This window comes from Anser anser, assembly GCF_964211835.1.
Source record: "Anser anser genome assembly, chromosome: 1".
In the NCBI taxonomy this organism is placed as follows: domain Eukaryota; kingdom Metazoa; phylum Chordata; class Aves; order Anseriformes; family Anatidae; genus Anser; species Anser anser.
The window spans coordinates 68,301,817-68,317,329 of NC_139720.1; the positions used below are offsets into that span (position 1 = coordinate 68,301,817).

The 15,513-nt window shown below is 38.6% G+C and overlaps 1 protein-coding gene across 3 annotated transcripts; it reads left to right on the forward strand.

Annotated features, from left to right (window-relative positions):
• Nucleotide 1: 1 nt before the first annotated feature.
• MGST1 (microsomal glutathione S-transferase 1) lies at nucleotides 2-8,221 on the forward strand. 3 transcript variants are annotated; one of them, XM_083808439.1, is made up of 5 exons: nucleotides 2-208; nucleotides 545-614; nucleotides 2,763-2,911; nucleotides 5,046-5,140; nucleotides 7,610-8,221. In XM_083808439.1, the coding sequence occupies exons 3-5, from the start codon at nucleotides 2,786-2,788 to the stop codon at nucleotides 7,854-7,856; spliced, it is 468 nt and encodes a 155-aa protein (XP_083664565.1). In that variant the 5' UTR covers nucleotides 2-208; nucleotides 545-614; nucleotides 2,763-2,785; the 3' UTR covers nucleotides 7,857-8,221. The 3 variants fall into 3 exon arrangements, with proteins under 3 accessions (XP_083664565.1, XP_083664564.1, XP_083664563.1); XM_083808437.1 differs by lacking the exon at nucleotides 2-208 and adding an exon at nucleotides 260-339; XM_083808438.1 differs by lacking the exon at nucleotides 545-614.
• Nucleotides 8,222-15,513: the final 7,292 nt, after the last annotated feature.

Here is a 15,513-nt window from a genome sequence, read left to right on the forward strand (position 1 = left end):
CATCCGCCGCCGACCCCTCACTGGTGGCGGAGCACGGCCCTCAGCCCCCCGGGGGCCAAACTGCCGCCCAGCTCCGGACCCGCCTCCACCGCCGCGCCCGCTGGGGCGAGGCGAGGCGGGGCCCTGCGGCCAGCCAGGGTTCAGCGAGCGGCCGGGAGCAGCAGGGCGGCGGCGCCGGGCGCGCTCTCTTCGAGGGGACCCGGGCGAGGTGCGTGGGCGCTGCGAGATGGCGGCGCCGCGGCCGGGCGGGAGCGGAAGGTTCCCCCCGGGGCCGCCGCCTTCCGGGGCCGTGCTCGGAGAAAGGCAGCGGGGTTTGCTCGGGGATAGCCCGGGAGCGGGGTGAGGGGCTCGTTGGGTACTGGCTGGGGAGAGTGGGGAAGTCGCCTCCCTCTGAGGAGCCCTCGGGGCTGGGGGAGGTGGGGGAGGTGTTGGCTGCCACCCCCTGTCCCCTAGGCTGCCCCCCCGAGCTGGGGAGGAGTTGCTCGGCCTGGGCTAAGGAGCGCCTAGGGCGTGTTGAAACTTCCCGATTTCTTTCTTTTTAAAGGGCGCAGTTTCTCTTTGGACGCTTGCAGCAGCCGAAACGTGCTTTGAATTCACAGCTGCGGACGGCACAGGTTTGCTAGGGAAGCCCCGTGACTTCAGCGTGGCCGCGGGGGTTTTGTTATGGATTGAGTTTTGAAGGCGGGTTACATTATTACAGTTTATGGAAGGGGTGGGTGTAGTGTCAGAGCTTAAGGATGAAACGGGGAAGAACACAGCATGTATTTCTGAGAAGCTGGACTTGCTATCAGCCTTTGAAAAGTAGTGTTTTAACAAATGAACAACACAAGGCCATCCCAGCTGGTATTTAGCTGATATTGCCAATTACAACTGCATAGGGAAGGCCTAGTCTGTCAGCATTGGGACAAAAATCATGTGTAATGTGAATATTAACATAGTTAGGTTCCCAGTGAGGGCAACGTGGCTGAACTATCTTCCCCTCTGTGCTTTTAAGAGCCTGTACGTGGGATTCAAACTTTGACTTCTGAATTTTGCATTCACACCACAATGTGGTATTACATTTACAGATCAGTCTGCTGATAGTTTTAGTAAGCATATGCCTTTAAACCCTGACCTGTTATACAAGGTAAGGTTTATTTTGGCTTTTCTGCTGATGAATTCTTTGTCTTCAGTGAGGTTTTGATCTTCCCTTTTTGTAGTGAAGACAAGGCCTTGAGAATTAGAATTTAGGAGAATTAGAAGAGGATAACCCTAGAAGTAGGGAAAATGGATAAATATGGTTTAGTTCCAGCAGGTGAAAAAAGAGACCTTGGTGAACAGTTTTTCATGACTTTACATAGTTCTTGGATATATTTTTAATGTGCCTTTCAAATTCAGTGGGGGAAAAATGCTCCGAAGCCACAGATTTACTTTTTTTTTTTTTTTTAAACCATGCATACTTTTTGCCGTGATACTAAGTTAAAAATGACAGTGTCTATTCATTGCTGAGAAAAACCTTTGCCAGGTTGCTGGTTGTTTTCAGAACTGCTGGGCTGCAGTGGGAGTAGAAAGAGTTGCTCTGAGTTTCCCATAATCCCTAGATCCAGTGCTTGGCCCAGTGACCGAAGCACTCTTTTGTAAAGAATAAAGGAAGGAGCAAAATCCCATCCCCACATCTAGACATGTTCAGGCAAGGCTAGATTTGCATCACCGAGCAAACAGCTGCTTACCTATGTCCTGCTCACTTCGTCACCGAGGATGTACCTTCAGAACAAGAGTCTTCTGCTGTGCACAGCTAGTCCAGTTTCCCTTGTTTGGTTGTTGCTGGCAGTGACTACATGCTGAAGGCAAAATGAGTGAATGTTAGATCTGTACATAACTTTAACTTTTTAATGTTAAAATATTATAGGAAATTTTGAAGTTAGCTGTGACAAAAAAAGGTAATTTTGTTTTGGTCTCAGAATGAATGAAGTAGCTGTGAGCTAAGAAATACTAGTTATATGGATTCCTACTCACTAAATGCATGATTAAAGCAGCTGGTGAGGCAAAAGCCTCGCTCCGTGCAGAGCACAGATTGGATGTGCAAGTGGACATGCTTTTCATTTTATATGCATTCAGTCCTCAAAACTTTCTTAACTTGATGGTGTTGATAAAAGATACCGCCTCCATATGATGGTGGGTTTGGTACAGCCTCACTGGAAAGAGACTTCATTAGCTTAAACCTCCCTTGATAAAAGCATAAATAGTTCTCTGCTTTTTGTCATTACAACTTAATCTTTGCCCGTGAATCATGCTAAAAGCAATTTTTAAGAACTAGGTCTCAAAGGAAGAAAATGCATGTTTAACTCAGTTTGATCGCAAGTTATTGCTGGGTGGGAAGATATTGGCTAGTTTGAAAGCTGAAATGCAATTATAATTGTGTCATTTTACAAAAAAGGTAGGCAATACTAATTTTCCTCTTTAAACACTCTACTACATACAGTATGTCATCACACTCTTTCTATTCTGGTAATTGCTTAGGGAAATTCACTAGTTCAAATGACTTGGTCTAAAATTGGCTTTTGTTACTTGGAAAGTGTACTAGTTTCTTTGGCTAAATTTTGTTTGTGTGATTATGCTAAGTATTTTGCTTGTTTAAAAAAATAATTTTAAAATAATATTTTGAAAAATATTTTTTTCAGAGAGCCAAAGTTGTGTTGTCACTGCAGTGATGCTAAAATGAGCTGTTTTGTTGTCAGAACTTTGGGCTTCTCTAATGTTAGTCTAACTTCAATATTTTTAAGGGTCATCAGTGAGAAGCGGAGAAATGGCTAAACTTACCCAGCTAATTGACAATGAAGTCTTCCGCGCCTATGCTACCTATGCAACTATTGTTCTCCTAAAAATGATGCTAATGAGTCTTATAACTGCATACTTCAGAATCACGAGAAAGGTAAGAAGTTGGGATTGTTGTCTGGTAGAAGAGCTTGGAATCTGTATTGAAATACAGAGATATCACAGGCATCTCTTTTCACCTTTCAAATACAGCTGCTTTTCTTTCTTTTTTGTTTCAACTTTCTCTTCTTTGCCTCCCCTAATGATATGCTGGATTTGGCCAGCTGGTGCTTTATTGCTATCAAATGGAGAATGTTTTTAACCTAACTGTAAGATATTTATGAGACTGTCTCTTGCAGTCGCATTTGACTTACGCTACTCTTCTAAAACATATCTATTCTTTTTAAATTAGAAGTTTTCAGAACTGTAATTTCCACTGTCTTGTGGATAATGCTGGTGTCCAGGCTACCCAATTTATAAAGAAAATAAAACATGATATGAAGCTGTGTTAAGTGAATAACCAACCAGTAGGGTCAGAGAGGGGATATGAGTTATATTTGTATGCTTCTATAACCCTTTCATCCAGTAATTTCAAAGCTTTTTACATTCCCTAATTGTTTTAGCCTTCCCATTTCACATAGATCTTAAAAAAAAAAAAAAAAATTCAAAAATGAGTGGCAGGCTGAAAGTTTATGTGGATTGATGGATAGTCTGGATAAGTGTATGAAAGATCGAGTGAGGATTGCTAAATAATGTAGAAGCTAAATGATGTAATGCTAAATAATCTAGCTTAGGAGAGGGTGCCCATGGGAAGCATCACGTTGTGTTTGCAATGTTCTTGGTGATCTCTAAGTATCTGCTACTGGCCACCCTTGGAAACGCTTGGTCCTGAGATGAAAGAGCCCTGGGTTTGCCCCGTATGACTGTTCTTGTGAGATTTGCTTCTGCAAGACAGCATGTGCTTCAGAGAGTTTGTTGCAGTCCCTTAGTTGAAATGCTGCTTTTTATACCTGCTGGTTGAAAGAGAAAACAGCTCAATTATTCTGTTGTTTGTGATGTTACACAGTACCTCTGAGGTCCTAGTAGTATGGCATTTGAGCAACTGCTGATTTCAGATGGTTTTCTAGGTCTTTGGCACAGCTGAATGTTGAGTCTAGTAGACCACACACACTCACATGTTCAAAACAGAACACAGATTTCTGTGATTTCTGTGTTGTAACCTTATTTCCTTTTGCTCTAGAAGCAGGTCAGCTGTATGATCCTATATGTAGATCTAATGAAGTCCTGTATTAATGCTCATACTGTGTTGTGATCCATATGTGTGCAGATAGCAATAGGGCTTTCATTAATTTGGGGTAATTGCTTTTCTTATGATGGACAGTGATATTAAAAACAAATAAGTAAAGTTCTTTTCATTTCTTATTTAAAACAAAAAAAGTCTTTAAAAGAAAATAGACTAAAGAAGTATTAAGAGAAAATGGAGGAAAGCAGTGGAGCAAGGGAAGGTAGGGTGTTGCTGACACTGTTAATGTCTCCAGAATTTTGAGGCCAAAGATATTTAACAGCGAGGGATCAAGGCTGCCTCAGAAAGCAATCATGTACTTCTTAAAATCTAAATCCTATATAGCATGAACGGTTCACAGAATGCATGTGTTACTACATCTTGGCAAGGAGACATCTACTGCAGTCTGCATCAACTGAAGTGAATGATGTTTTCAAATGATATCTTAAAGTATTGGAGGTAATAAAGGGTCATATAGGTGGCAAAGTTTGTACCTAAAAGGAAAGGGATCAGCTTATTTGGTAATAACGAGGATGGAAGTGGATGCTATTCTTGTATAGACTTCTGAAGAAGGAAAGGATCCAAAAGGACTTTCAGATAGTTTGTCAAGAATAGTGAAAAGAGGCTTAGGCAGTACAGACACTTCTACCTTCCAGGTTATGATGTTCCTTCAGGCCACTGGCATTGCTTCAGTCATCCACTGTGTTTGTCCATATTACAAGAAAGCATCGTTTACATGCATAAATTATGTTAATTTGTCAGCATGCATGCTACACGTGGGCTAGGTTCAAGAAATTATTATTGTATTGAATGATGTATTGTCCCCTGTGCTTTTAACTGCAGGTAGGTTATGTGGGTTTACAGGGGCATTAGTAGAGAGCATATCTTTGTATGAAGCTACTTTGGCTAGAAGCAGCATCCTTGCATCTAACGTCTCTTGTATGCTTTTTTTTTTTTTTTTTTGAAATAGGCATTTGTGAACCCAGAAGATACAGCATCATATGGTAAAGGCGAGAGTGCCAAAAAGTACCTGCGGACTGATGCAGATGTTGAACGTGTACGCAGGTAATGCATGGGAGTCTTTCAAAAGCTACTTTAAGTAGCAAAATCAGCCTAAATCAAAGAACTAATTTCATCACATTCTCTTTGGCAAACCCATGCCTTTTTTGTGTTGCTATTTCTAATAATCTTTTATGTTAATTTGTCCAAATGAACAAACTATTCCACATTCAAATGGTCAGCATGCATACTACAAATAATGTCATTGGCTATAATAGCACACTCTTGGATAATATCCTGAGTGGATGGGAAAAGTGGTGAGAAGATTGTAAAACATGATTGTACATTGATTTAGTATGAATCAGTGTATATTAAGTATAAATCAGCTTTCAATATATTTCAGTAATAGTTGCATCTTTTACTAAAGTGTAAAGGAAATAACAGGGGGAAGAGGAATGAAATTGTATTAACATTATGGAACTCCAGAGTTGTAATGAGGGTGTGATTTGGCAAATTATACTGAGTGGGAGTCCAAGCTTGTGTTCTTTTTGCTGGATTGAATTGGGGTTACTGCCTGATGTATCAGTTGTACAGGGAAGTTGACCAGCCTTCTGGAAGGATGCTATTAATAGTATGGCAGTGTGCAACCTGCAGTGTATGTATTTTGTTTTGCAAGATTCATGGCAGAATGTAAAGTTTAGTTCAGTGGGCTAAATGTTGCAGCTTATTTAATTTTATTTAGCTATTGGCAAAAATTTTCTGATATCAGAATTATAAGATTAGAGATGCTGTTTGATATACCTGTACTAACAAGGCACAGGAACCTTTAGTATTCTTAATGCTTTCCATATCATTATTCCTTAATGAAGCTTGTAGTTTATTTGCTATATTCAAGTTTTATACCAAAAACTTCAATGTGAATGAACTGTTCTCATTAAAACACCATTAGGGAAGATCTAGAAAATAAATATCAACTTTGATTTCAGAACAGTAGATTCTTGCAAGTGTAGATGATTGTAGTTCCATGAAGGCTAGTATATTTCTGTATATCTCTTTTGGATTAAAATCTCAGAAAGGATGGTCTCAGTGGGCTGTAAAGATATACTGAACTTTCCTTTTCTTCCCTTCTGTCATTCAGGGAGTTGTTGTTTAATTTGTTGGTTGCTACATAAAACTGGGCACTTCTTGTTGAAGAGTAATTCCTTTCTGTTTGTGATTTGTAAGAGGACAGCTAAATTGCTACCAGCTTTAGGACCAAGTGCCCTTTTAATTCAAATAAGTATGTTAGGAAAATGACAGTCACCTCACAGTCTCAGCTACACAGATAGGGTTTTTACAAGACGGTATTCTCAAAGCCTGCGCTGCTGTTTTGCAGTGTTTGAGACTTCCCCAGTACTAGTAAGTCAGCTTGTCTCTAGTTACTCCATTGGTGTTAGAGCATCCATTTTTTTTTCTCCTGACAATGGTTCTTAATGGATGTTTATTTTCTGTTCCAAGCTTCAAGGCAACAGAGAATGTTGGATAGATTTATCATGGCTTCTCTTCTATATAAGTGACTGGAATTTGTTATGTTTATGGGTATGGAAAACATTACTTTTTCACTGTACTTTTTTGGGGAAAAAACAAAAGCAAAAAACATTTCTGGAGGATATGTTTTCTTGTAATGATACATGAGTTCAAAAAGCAGCTGCAAAACGGCACCATGTTCTGTTTCTAGTTGGCAGTGAAATTTGACATAATTAGTAAGGCTTACAAGTTGTTTCAATCAGCAAATTTGGCTGGAATTACAGTTTATCTGAAGAAGTAAAGGGAGCAGGGAAGGTTTAGGAAGAGCTGTGTAAGGGTTCAAGATCCGGAGATCATTCTCAACACATTCTTAGTAAATTATATTATGGTTTCAAAATTTCAAACACTTTTCCACTTAGCACTATTTTAGTGCTTACTAGTGAAGAAAATGAACCAAGAGTGTAATTGTCAGACATGTTAGGTGCTAAAAAATAACATTCTTCAAGATGATTGAGGCTCATGAAGCTGGATAGAATGTTTGATATATAGGGTATTTCATATTTTCTTTATGGAGACTACAAACTAAGTTGATAGGGTTGGAGTAGATCATGAAGGTCTACTAATGAAGTCTAATAGTTGTGGTTACTGTCATCCAGTTTAATTGATGTTCGTTTGTGAGAGGGTACAGGAGAATTCCAGCTGTTGTCTTCTTCCTTTTGTTTCATTCTTGCACGCCATGGTGCCCTCACATACTTCATGTAAGTCCCTTATATTACCAAGATCCTAGAGAAAAAATAAGACATTTCATGTAGAAGATCAGAAGCATAAAAGTATGGGGGTGCAGCAAGAGAGACCAGAGCGATGTCAGGTGAACATACGTTCAAGTCAGGGCCTCACTGTAGAGAAAGCCAGCAGTAGTGTTAGGGCCTTAACAATACCACACTTTGAAGATGCTGAAAAATAATAAGACTTGAAGTGATTTACTCAACAAAATGTAACACTATAAAACAACTTTGCTTTTCTTCCCAGAGGCCACCTGAATGACCTTGAAAACATTGTCCCATTTCTCGGCATTGGACTGCTGTATGCTCTTAGTGGCCCCGATCTGTCCACAGCCTTGCTGCATTTTAGGATCTTCGTTGGGGCTAGGATCACTCACACTTTTGCATATTTGATCCCTCTTCCCCAGCCTGCCAGAGGTTTGTCTTGGGTAGTTGGGTATGCTGTTACCATCTCAATGGCATACAAAGTGCTGAAGACGGCGTTGTACCTGTAACTGAGTCATAGCTTCTGTGTATCATTTGACATTCCATGCAAAGTTTCCAGTGGTGTGTGTTGATGTCTTGAATGAGCCATCATAAGTTTTACAGGGTGACTGGAATTAATTTTTTAACAGAGGCTTTTCATTTCTGGTTAGAAATATTTCTTTTTGAAGAAAAAAGTCCCTCTCTCTGCATTCCCTATTCGTGGGCTGCATTGCCAAAATGTTAGATTGAATGTTCTCTTTGCTATTTGTCAAGTGCTTATAATTCTAAACATACGATGATGCTGTATTGATAGCATGTGTGGTAATTTTCTACAGATGCACTATTTTTGGCTATAGCTCTGAAGTCTAAATAAATAAAGATAAGACGAAAAAAAGTGTGTTTGAATTTTTGTTTTCATTTTGACTCTTCTAACTGCAGCCAGCAGATAGAATGTCACTATGTATCAGAAAGAGATTTCCAATCATACAGTTCTTTGAAGAATGCTTACCTTAATAATAAGATGTAGCCAGTAATGCTAGGTTTGTTGTAAAAAATCTTTGATGAAATTGTTGTTTGTGGAATCCACTTTGGGATTAAAAAATGCAAACCATTGTAGCTCCATTTCTCCCAGATGAGTAGATTAAAAAAGAAAAGAAGTATTTGGGTTAAACACTATTTAGTGACACTGGTGAAAATTTGAAGTAATTATTTTTGTAGAAGTTACTTTATACATAGGTTTTGTGACTGGATAAAGTGTAGACCCTTTGTAAATGATCTTTTTTTTTTGGTTTGTGAATAAATTCAGCATAAAATGAGTGACACTTGCAGATGTATATATCGAGTAATTCAGATGTGAATATATAATTAGTTTGCATGTCATACTGTCATAAATATGTTGCTGATAGGAAGTTTTGCTCTTTGCTTATATCTTTCTACGATGTGTTAGTTTGAAATAATTTCTTTAAAGACTCTTTCTGGTCTTTTTTGTTTGTTTTTGTAACTGTGGCTTAAATAGTAGCACGAGATTTCAAGGAAAGAAAATAACCCCCAAAAGACTTTATATCCAGTGTGCTGGTCATTGATATAAGTGGCAAGTCAGAGCCCATTGTGTTTGGTTTTCTTTCCTGCCTCTATACTTCAGAAGCTGTTCTACTAATGGACAGCCCAGAGAGGAGTGGAAGACTTTATTCTGCTGTCTCCATATGCCACAGGCTTTTTCTCTTGGCCTGAGTAAAGTTGTAATAGTGCAAGGCACATCGTGCTGGGGCCTGCCTATCTACCCGTTGTTGTGGTGAGTCACTGAAGGTCAGACAGCGTTGTACTAGGCTGTAGCAGAGAAGGCCGATAGGAGGAATTGGGAAGGATACAGACGGACTGGGTAAATGCAAAGAAGGGGGATTTTTATTGCAATTCAAGGATAGTGTCTAAGTCTTACTTAGTAAACAAGAGAAGGGTAGGACATGAAATCAACAAGTAAACATTGATTTACCAGAAATTAAATTTAACTAATGACTGAAATAATGAGGAACTGGATTCTTTAGAAAGAGGTTGTTCAAGAGAGGATGATTAAAAGTCAAACACTCTGGAATTGGAAGTACATGTCAACACCTTTGGGTTACCAGGGCCTTCAGAAGGGAACAGAACAACAGAAGCATGGACTTCCATGTTTCTTCTCCTTGCATCTTTCTCTACCGCTTCCTGCTTTTGCTCTTTTCCTCCTATACCTTCTTTCTCTATTAGCTTTTTATGAGAAGTTGAGACCAGCTACCTGGTAGGGTATGACTGTAACGAAGTAATGTTGCCCATCAGCCCTTCCTAGTTTGAGAGGGGCTGGTAGTGGAGATGGAAGAGGCCAGGCTGGGACCTTGAACTGGGGCCCAAACCAATAGTTGTCAGTCAGCTTGACAACTCAGACTGATCCGTCTGCGACTGCCCTGCCCCCTAGTATTGTAATGTCAGCATCTAAAGTTGTATTTTTCTCACTTCTTTGTGGCTTGCCTCTTCTTACCAGCTGTGTCTTTCTATCTGTTTAAAAAAAAAAAAAAAAAGGAAAGTAGCCACCATGTAGAGGGATCTGCTTGAAATTCAGCAGAGCTAGTCCTTCCCTTTAACACAAAAAAGGCATTATTTGACAGAATGAGAAACTCACAGTACCAGCTTTCCTACAAAGGAATTCTTAGTAGGCTTTTGAACCCTTAATTTCAAAATCGTTTGGTTCTTAATTGATTAATTTCCAAATTTTTGAGTTTTTCTAGTACACCTGCAGTAGCACTAAGGAAGCAGAGGTCTGTGCATTCAATTCATTCTGTTGTTTAGTAGTACATTATCTTAACCACCTAACAGCTATGTGTTCATAACACCTTACGTTTAAAATAGGAGGTTAAGTTAATTAACAGGCATGTTAGGAGGTCAGAATGTCACAAGTGGTCCACACGGAGGGATGCAGCCTAGCACAATGTATTCAGGAGCAGCTTTTAACTCCTTTTGCATCAAGCTTCTGTATAGAAATTTGCTTCTGTATAGAAATTTCACTCTAAAGAGAAATATCTGGAGCCTATCTTTATTTCTGTGGTTTCACATTTGAAACAAAACTAATTTTAAAACCCTTCCATTTGCTCAGTGGTATCAAAGCCTTGAACATACACTCACTATGTGCTGAGAAGTAGAAAAGATAAACAGAAACCCTTAGAAATACCTAGAGTGATTCAATATTATTCTGTGTTTCTCTTGCACTTATTTTAAACCTATATTTTATTTTCCTTTGCTCCCACAAATACCATCTGTGAATCTGGGTGGGGTACAATCTGTGAAATCTGCATTACCAGCTTCAATGAAACTCTGACTGCCAGCTCTGTGGAAGTTATGTTTGAGTGGTCCTTTTCAAATGGCTCTTGCATTGCTCCAGGCCATGCGTTAGAGAGATGTGTCTGTGTCATACCCAGTTGTACAGGTGTATACTTTAAAATGTTAGCACATTTTCAGAACTAGTAAATTAAAAAAAAAAAAAAAAGAAAAAACACTAGTTGAATACACTGATATAAAATGATTTTTCACCTTTTGTATATGTGAATTTCGGACTGAGATTATCTGGCTCTATTACAAAATCATTAAATGAGGTAATCTGTAACTCTGATGAAGCAACTGACTGTTATCGGCAGGTAGAATACATCTGAGATGGTGAAAGTACAGAAGAGGCTAGACCATAGGAAACTCAAACCAGTGTCTTGCAGGCTTCATTTCTATACCTTATGCATCCTATTTCTACCAGTAATCGTAGGTGGCTGGAGAAACTACAAGTTTTCTTCTCTCTGCACAGCATTCCTGACATTTTATATTCTTACTTTTGTAAAGTACATCGTGGTTTGAAGTGTCTCTAATAGGTTACCTTAAGGTACTTTAAAATACTAGCTGACATAGCTTGATCTAGTTAGTTAATTTCCTTTCTCAGTGAATTTCATGGGCTGCTTCGTTTTCGGAAGTGTAAGCTTGTGAGCAACTCCTCAATTTAGATTTCAACTCAGAAGTAAATGTTTACGTGACTGTAGACAAGGTTACTTTGTCCAGGTTTTCATGGCTGGAGACAGATGTGCTGTAGGCAGTGAGTTGCTGAGAGGGCTGGTGACTGGCGAAGACCTTGGAGCTAGGACTTGCCATCTGAGCATGATTTCATGGCCTGGCACAACAAAGCAGGTGTTTAAAACTATAAATGATACATTACATGTTTCCTTGAATTTCTGGGAGTAAGTCTGCCTTCAGGGTTTTATTTTCAAGAAGCTGGTACAATGCTTCTGAAAATGATGACGTTGCATGTCATCAAAATGGACAAAAAGAAAAGCTTAGGCTCCTAATTCAAATCACTCTGGGGTTTTAAAAAATGTAGTCACCCAAAGTCTGTTATGGTCATTACTCCATGCTTAGCACTGTTTCTTCTTAGTTACTTATAGAAACAAGTTCAGTCTAGTTTTTTTGATGGACGTTGCTTGTAATGTATATCCTTTCTCAAGGCAAAAAATAAAAACTTGAAAAATACCCTTTTAAAAGTAATTAGAATGTTCTTTGTTATTAATCAAACTTTTTAACGTTTTTCATTTCAAGGCTGAAGTTTTAAGAAAAACTTTTTTATTGCAGTACAAACCTTGTCCTGCCAACTGAGATAGCACATCAAATGCTCCGTGAAAAGTTGTATTGACATGCATTAAAATACTCTCACGATTAAATACCTCCAGCAGTTGGATGCTTAGAAAAACACATCTTTGTCATGTATAAGTCTTTGTAAGTGAAACAAAGTGGTATTAATTAAATTCTGATTTTCAAACTTCCAAAACTTGATTAGTAACTCTTGATTAGTAACTTGATTAGTAACTCTCACTCAGAGATTTTGAAGGCTAGAATAGATTATTACTTCCTTCAGCCTGACCTCTAGTGGAAAATATGCCATGGAATGGCTGTCCTTCTGCTGAGGTTAGTTTAATTACAGCATGTCTTCCAGGAAGGTATGTGATCTTTATTCAGAGACATTAGGAAACAAGCATTGATCAACTTTTTTCTTTAACCTGTTTCTCTCTGGAATACGCACACTAAATTTAATCTTTAAAAACAGGATTATTATTATTTTTTTTAAGTCAAGATAGTTATTATATTATTGCAATGCAAGGAGGAATATGAAATATTTTAAACAGGTGCTTTCCTCCTACAATGCACACTGTTCTTCACTCCTGTTCACTCTTGGAAAAATAAAAATAACACAAAGAGAATTTAGAGCCTCTTTCCACGTGTACAAAGATACTACTTTTCTATTTTAAAAGTAGTCATGAGAAATGTAAAGTATAATGCCTGAAGTTTCTTCTGTATGTTATTGCTAATTAAGCACTCTTAGGAAAGTATATTCTGGTGAATATGTTTCACAAACACTTGCAATGTATGAAGTTGTAACCATGACCCTATGTTATAAATTCTGTAAATAGTAGTATAGTGATGTAGGGCATCGCTTGCTAGCCTGGAATGAAGCGTCTTGAAGTGGGTGTTTATAAAAGAGAGGAAAATGACATCTCCAGCACACTTTCTTCAAAGCCTATGGAGGTGTAATATGGGCAGGGGAATGGTGGCTGACTTGTATTAACTAGTCAGCCTCCATGCCTTGACATGGCATTCCCAAATACTGACCTGTGTGCCAGGTGGCTGCTTTTGCCATGGAAACACATTTGAGAGTCATTTATTTTTATGCCTTAAAGGACGTTATTTTAGCAGTTGCCATATAATCTCCACAACCAAATGCTTTCATCTTTAGTTCTTTGCTGGTGGATCCCAGTGCGCATCACCACTGACAGTTAGCATCTTTCTTTTATTCCACATCTTACATGTGCTGCTGGACTTTTGAGAGAGCATAAGAAGAGAAGTTCCAAGAAGCCTGTCTGTCATAAAAAAAAAAAAAAAAAAAGGTGTGTGGGGATTTGTCTCATGGGTACTGCTCGTCCAGTGAGGGGGAATAAATTCAGAAGGTAGTAGCAGTCGTGCAGAAACAATGAGGAGAAAAAGAAAGAGTGAAATGAGAGGGTTATTTTCATGAAAGCTTGGTGCAACCTGAAGTAGCAGACTCAATGCAGTACTATTAACTGAAGATTAATAGATTAAGCATTCTCAAAGAGGTAGGCAGCATTCTGCTTCTGCAGTTCTATTTTATAAGCCCACTTTACTATCTCAAGTTAAAATAAGTTAATTTTAAGGATGTTTTTCCATGTACATCTAGTCATTATATATCTGCAAAGAGAATTATTAATATCCCAAATCAGAATGGATATGACCTTTGGGCTGGGCCAACTCAGTAGGTAATTCTGTTTAATCAGCTGCCTCTTAATGCACCTTTGTGACACACAGTCCACCACTGTGGGAGATAGGAGTTGACATTATGCGATTACAAAGAATAGCCTATGATGCTGCCCCAAAATTAATGTCACACCTAGAGCATTGGAGAGGATGACTTTTTTTTTTTTAATGGAAGTTCACATATGATATATGCTTGCAAATTTATGGGAAAGTCTCCCTTTTCATGCGTTCATGGAAAGTCAGAAAAGTCCATCAGAGCAAGGGTGAAGTTCTCTGGGAGCTGAGCAGAAGAGGGCTCAGCCCTGTAGGTTGTCCCCTGTTCCTTGGAAGAATTTCTGTGCTTTGTCTCTCTTTAAACCTCACTTTAGAGAGGAACTGTAGCGATCAGCATAAGTGGAACTGCCACAGAAGTGCTTGAGATAGGTTAAGTTTACTTCTCTTTTGGTATGTAAAAGACCCTTACATAATTGTTATGAAGCTAGAAGTTCATCTGCTTTGTCTTTTGATAGAAAGTAATGCTAAAAACCTCAGTTTTCTGTAACTAGTTTGCAGTTATATTTTAATATACATGACTGTAGCTATATAACACAAAGTTGCTTGTTATGTGACTTTAACAAAACAAAAAGTAATTGTGGACCATCTTACAAGGCTGCGTTTTTGACAGAGAGCAGCTGCCCAGCATCATGCAGAGGAGGATGGGCAAGAAGTTTGCTCCTCATCATCAGTGTCCTTGGTCCATAGAAAAATATGTGCACATTTCATGCCTTAACATACTGATGTTTGGAAGGATGTTTTGTTATGGATTGTAAATTCATTGCTCTCCATTCAGACATCTGTTTCCCTGTGAAAGAACCAGCTATAAAATGGGTTCTTTTTTCACCCCAGCTGTTATCTCGAGGTAAGGTCCTACTTCTGCAACTTATGCACTCTTTTTGGGGGTGTCTCTTTATGCTTAAAGGGCATTTTCATAAGAAAGACACAGTTTGTTACAAATACAGATGCTCTTTGATGCTAAATTTAACTGGGACTCTGTGGCTAGTGCTACACAGCTCTGCTTTTTCTTTCCAGCATTCAGGAACTTGCTGTTGATCTCTCCTTGTCTTCAGCTAGGAAAAGAGTCCAGTACTACTGATCTGCCTCACTAGCTGACAGATGGCTTAATTCACTAATATTTCATGAGCACTTCATGATGATTATGATGAAACGTTCACTTCTAATATAAGTTAGCACTAAATCTTATGATTTTCTCATTTGGTGACTTTTTGGAAATTTTGTTAAACTGGAATTTAATTCTAGTTTCTGTTGGTGTTCAGCCCTTCACTGGAGTTTGATATATCTGTAGACTTTCAAGGTAAATGAAATTAGTTTTCCTGATCTTAGTTGTCATTGGGATTGTTCTGCTAGTGAAAGCCAGAGTGCAGCTTTTCTCTTTGTGTCTGGAGTTCTGTGGTAGTGTTGTTTGTTTAAGAATTTTTCATTTATAATTAGTTAATTTTGCATAATATGACTTCAAACAGACTTAACTTGATTGTTAGCTCTCCTTTTGTTTCACTTCATCTTTCTGGTTTGCCCAAGTGGTGTTTAGTATTAAGTATATTACCATTATAAGATTTTGTAGGTTAGAAAATAATAAAATGAACAAACTTTTTTTTTTTTAATGATTTAATTTCAGTCTTTCGTTCAACTTTTCCTCATTTCCGATGAGAAATAAACTATTCTCTCTGATCCATAATAGTCATTGCAGTAGGCTTTTCCTTCCTCTGCTGATGCTTAATTTCGTTCATGTTACCACTAGATGTCCCTCTTTGGCTTTTTTATTAGGATTTAGATCTGGTCCTGTGAAGAATGAGGTAGCTGTGTTCT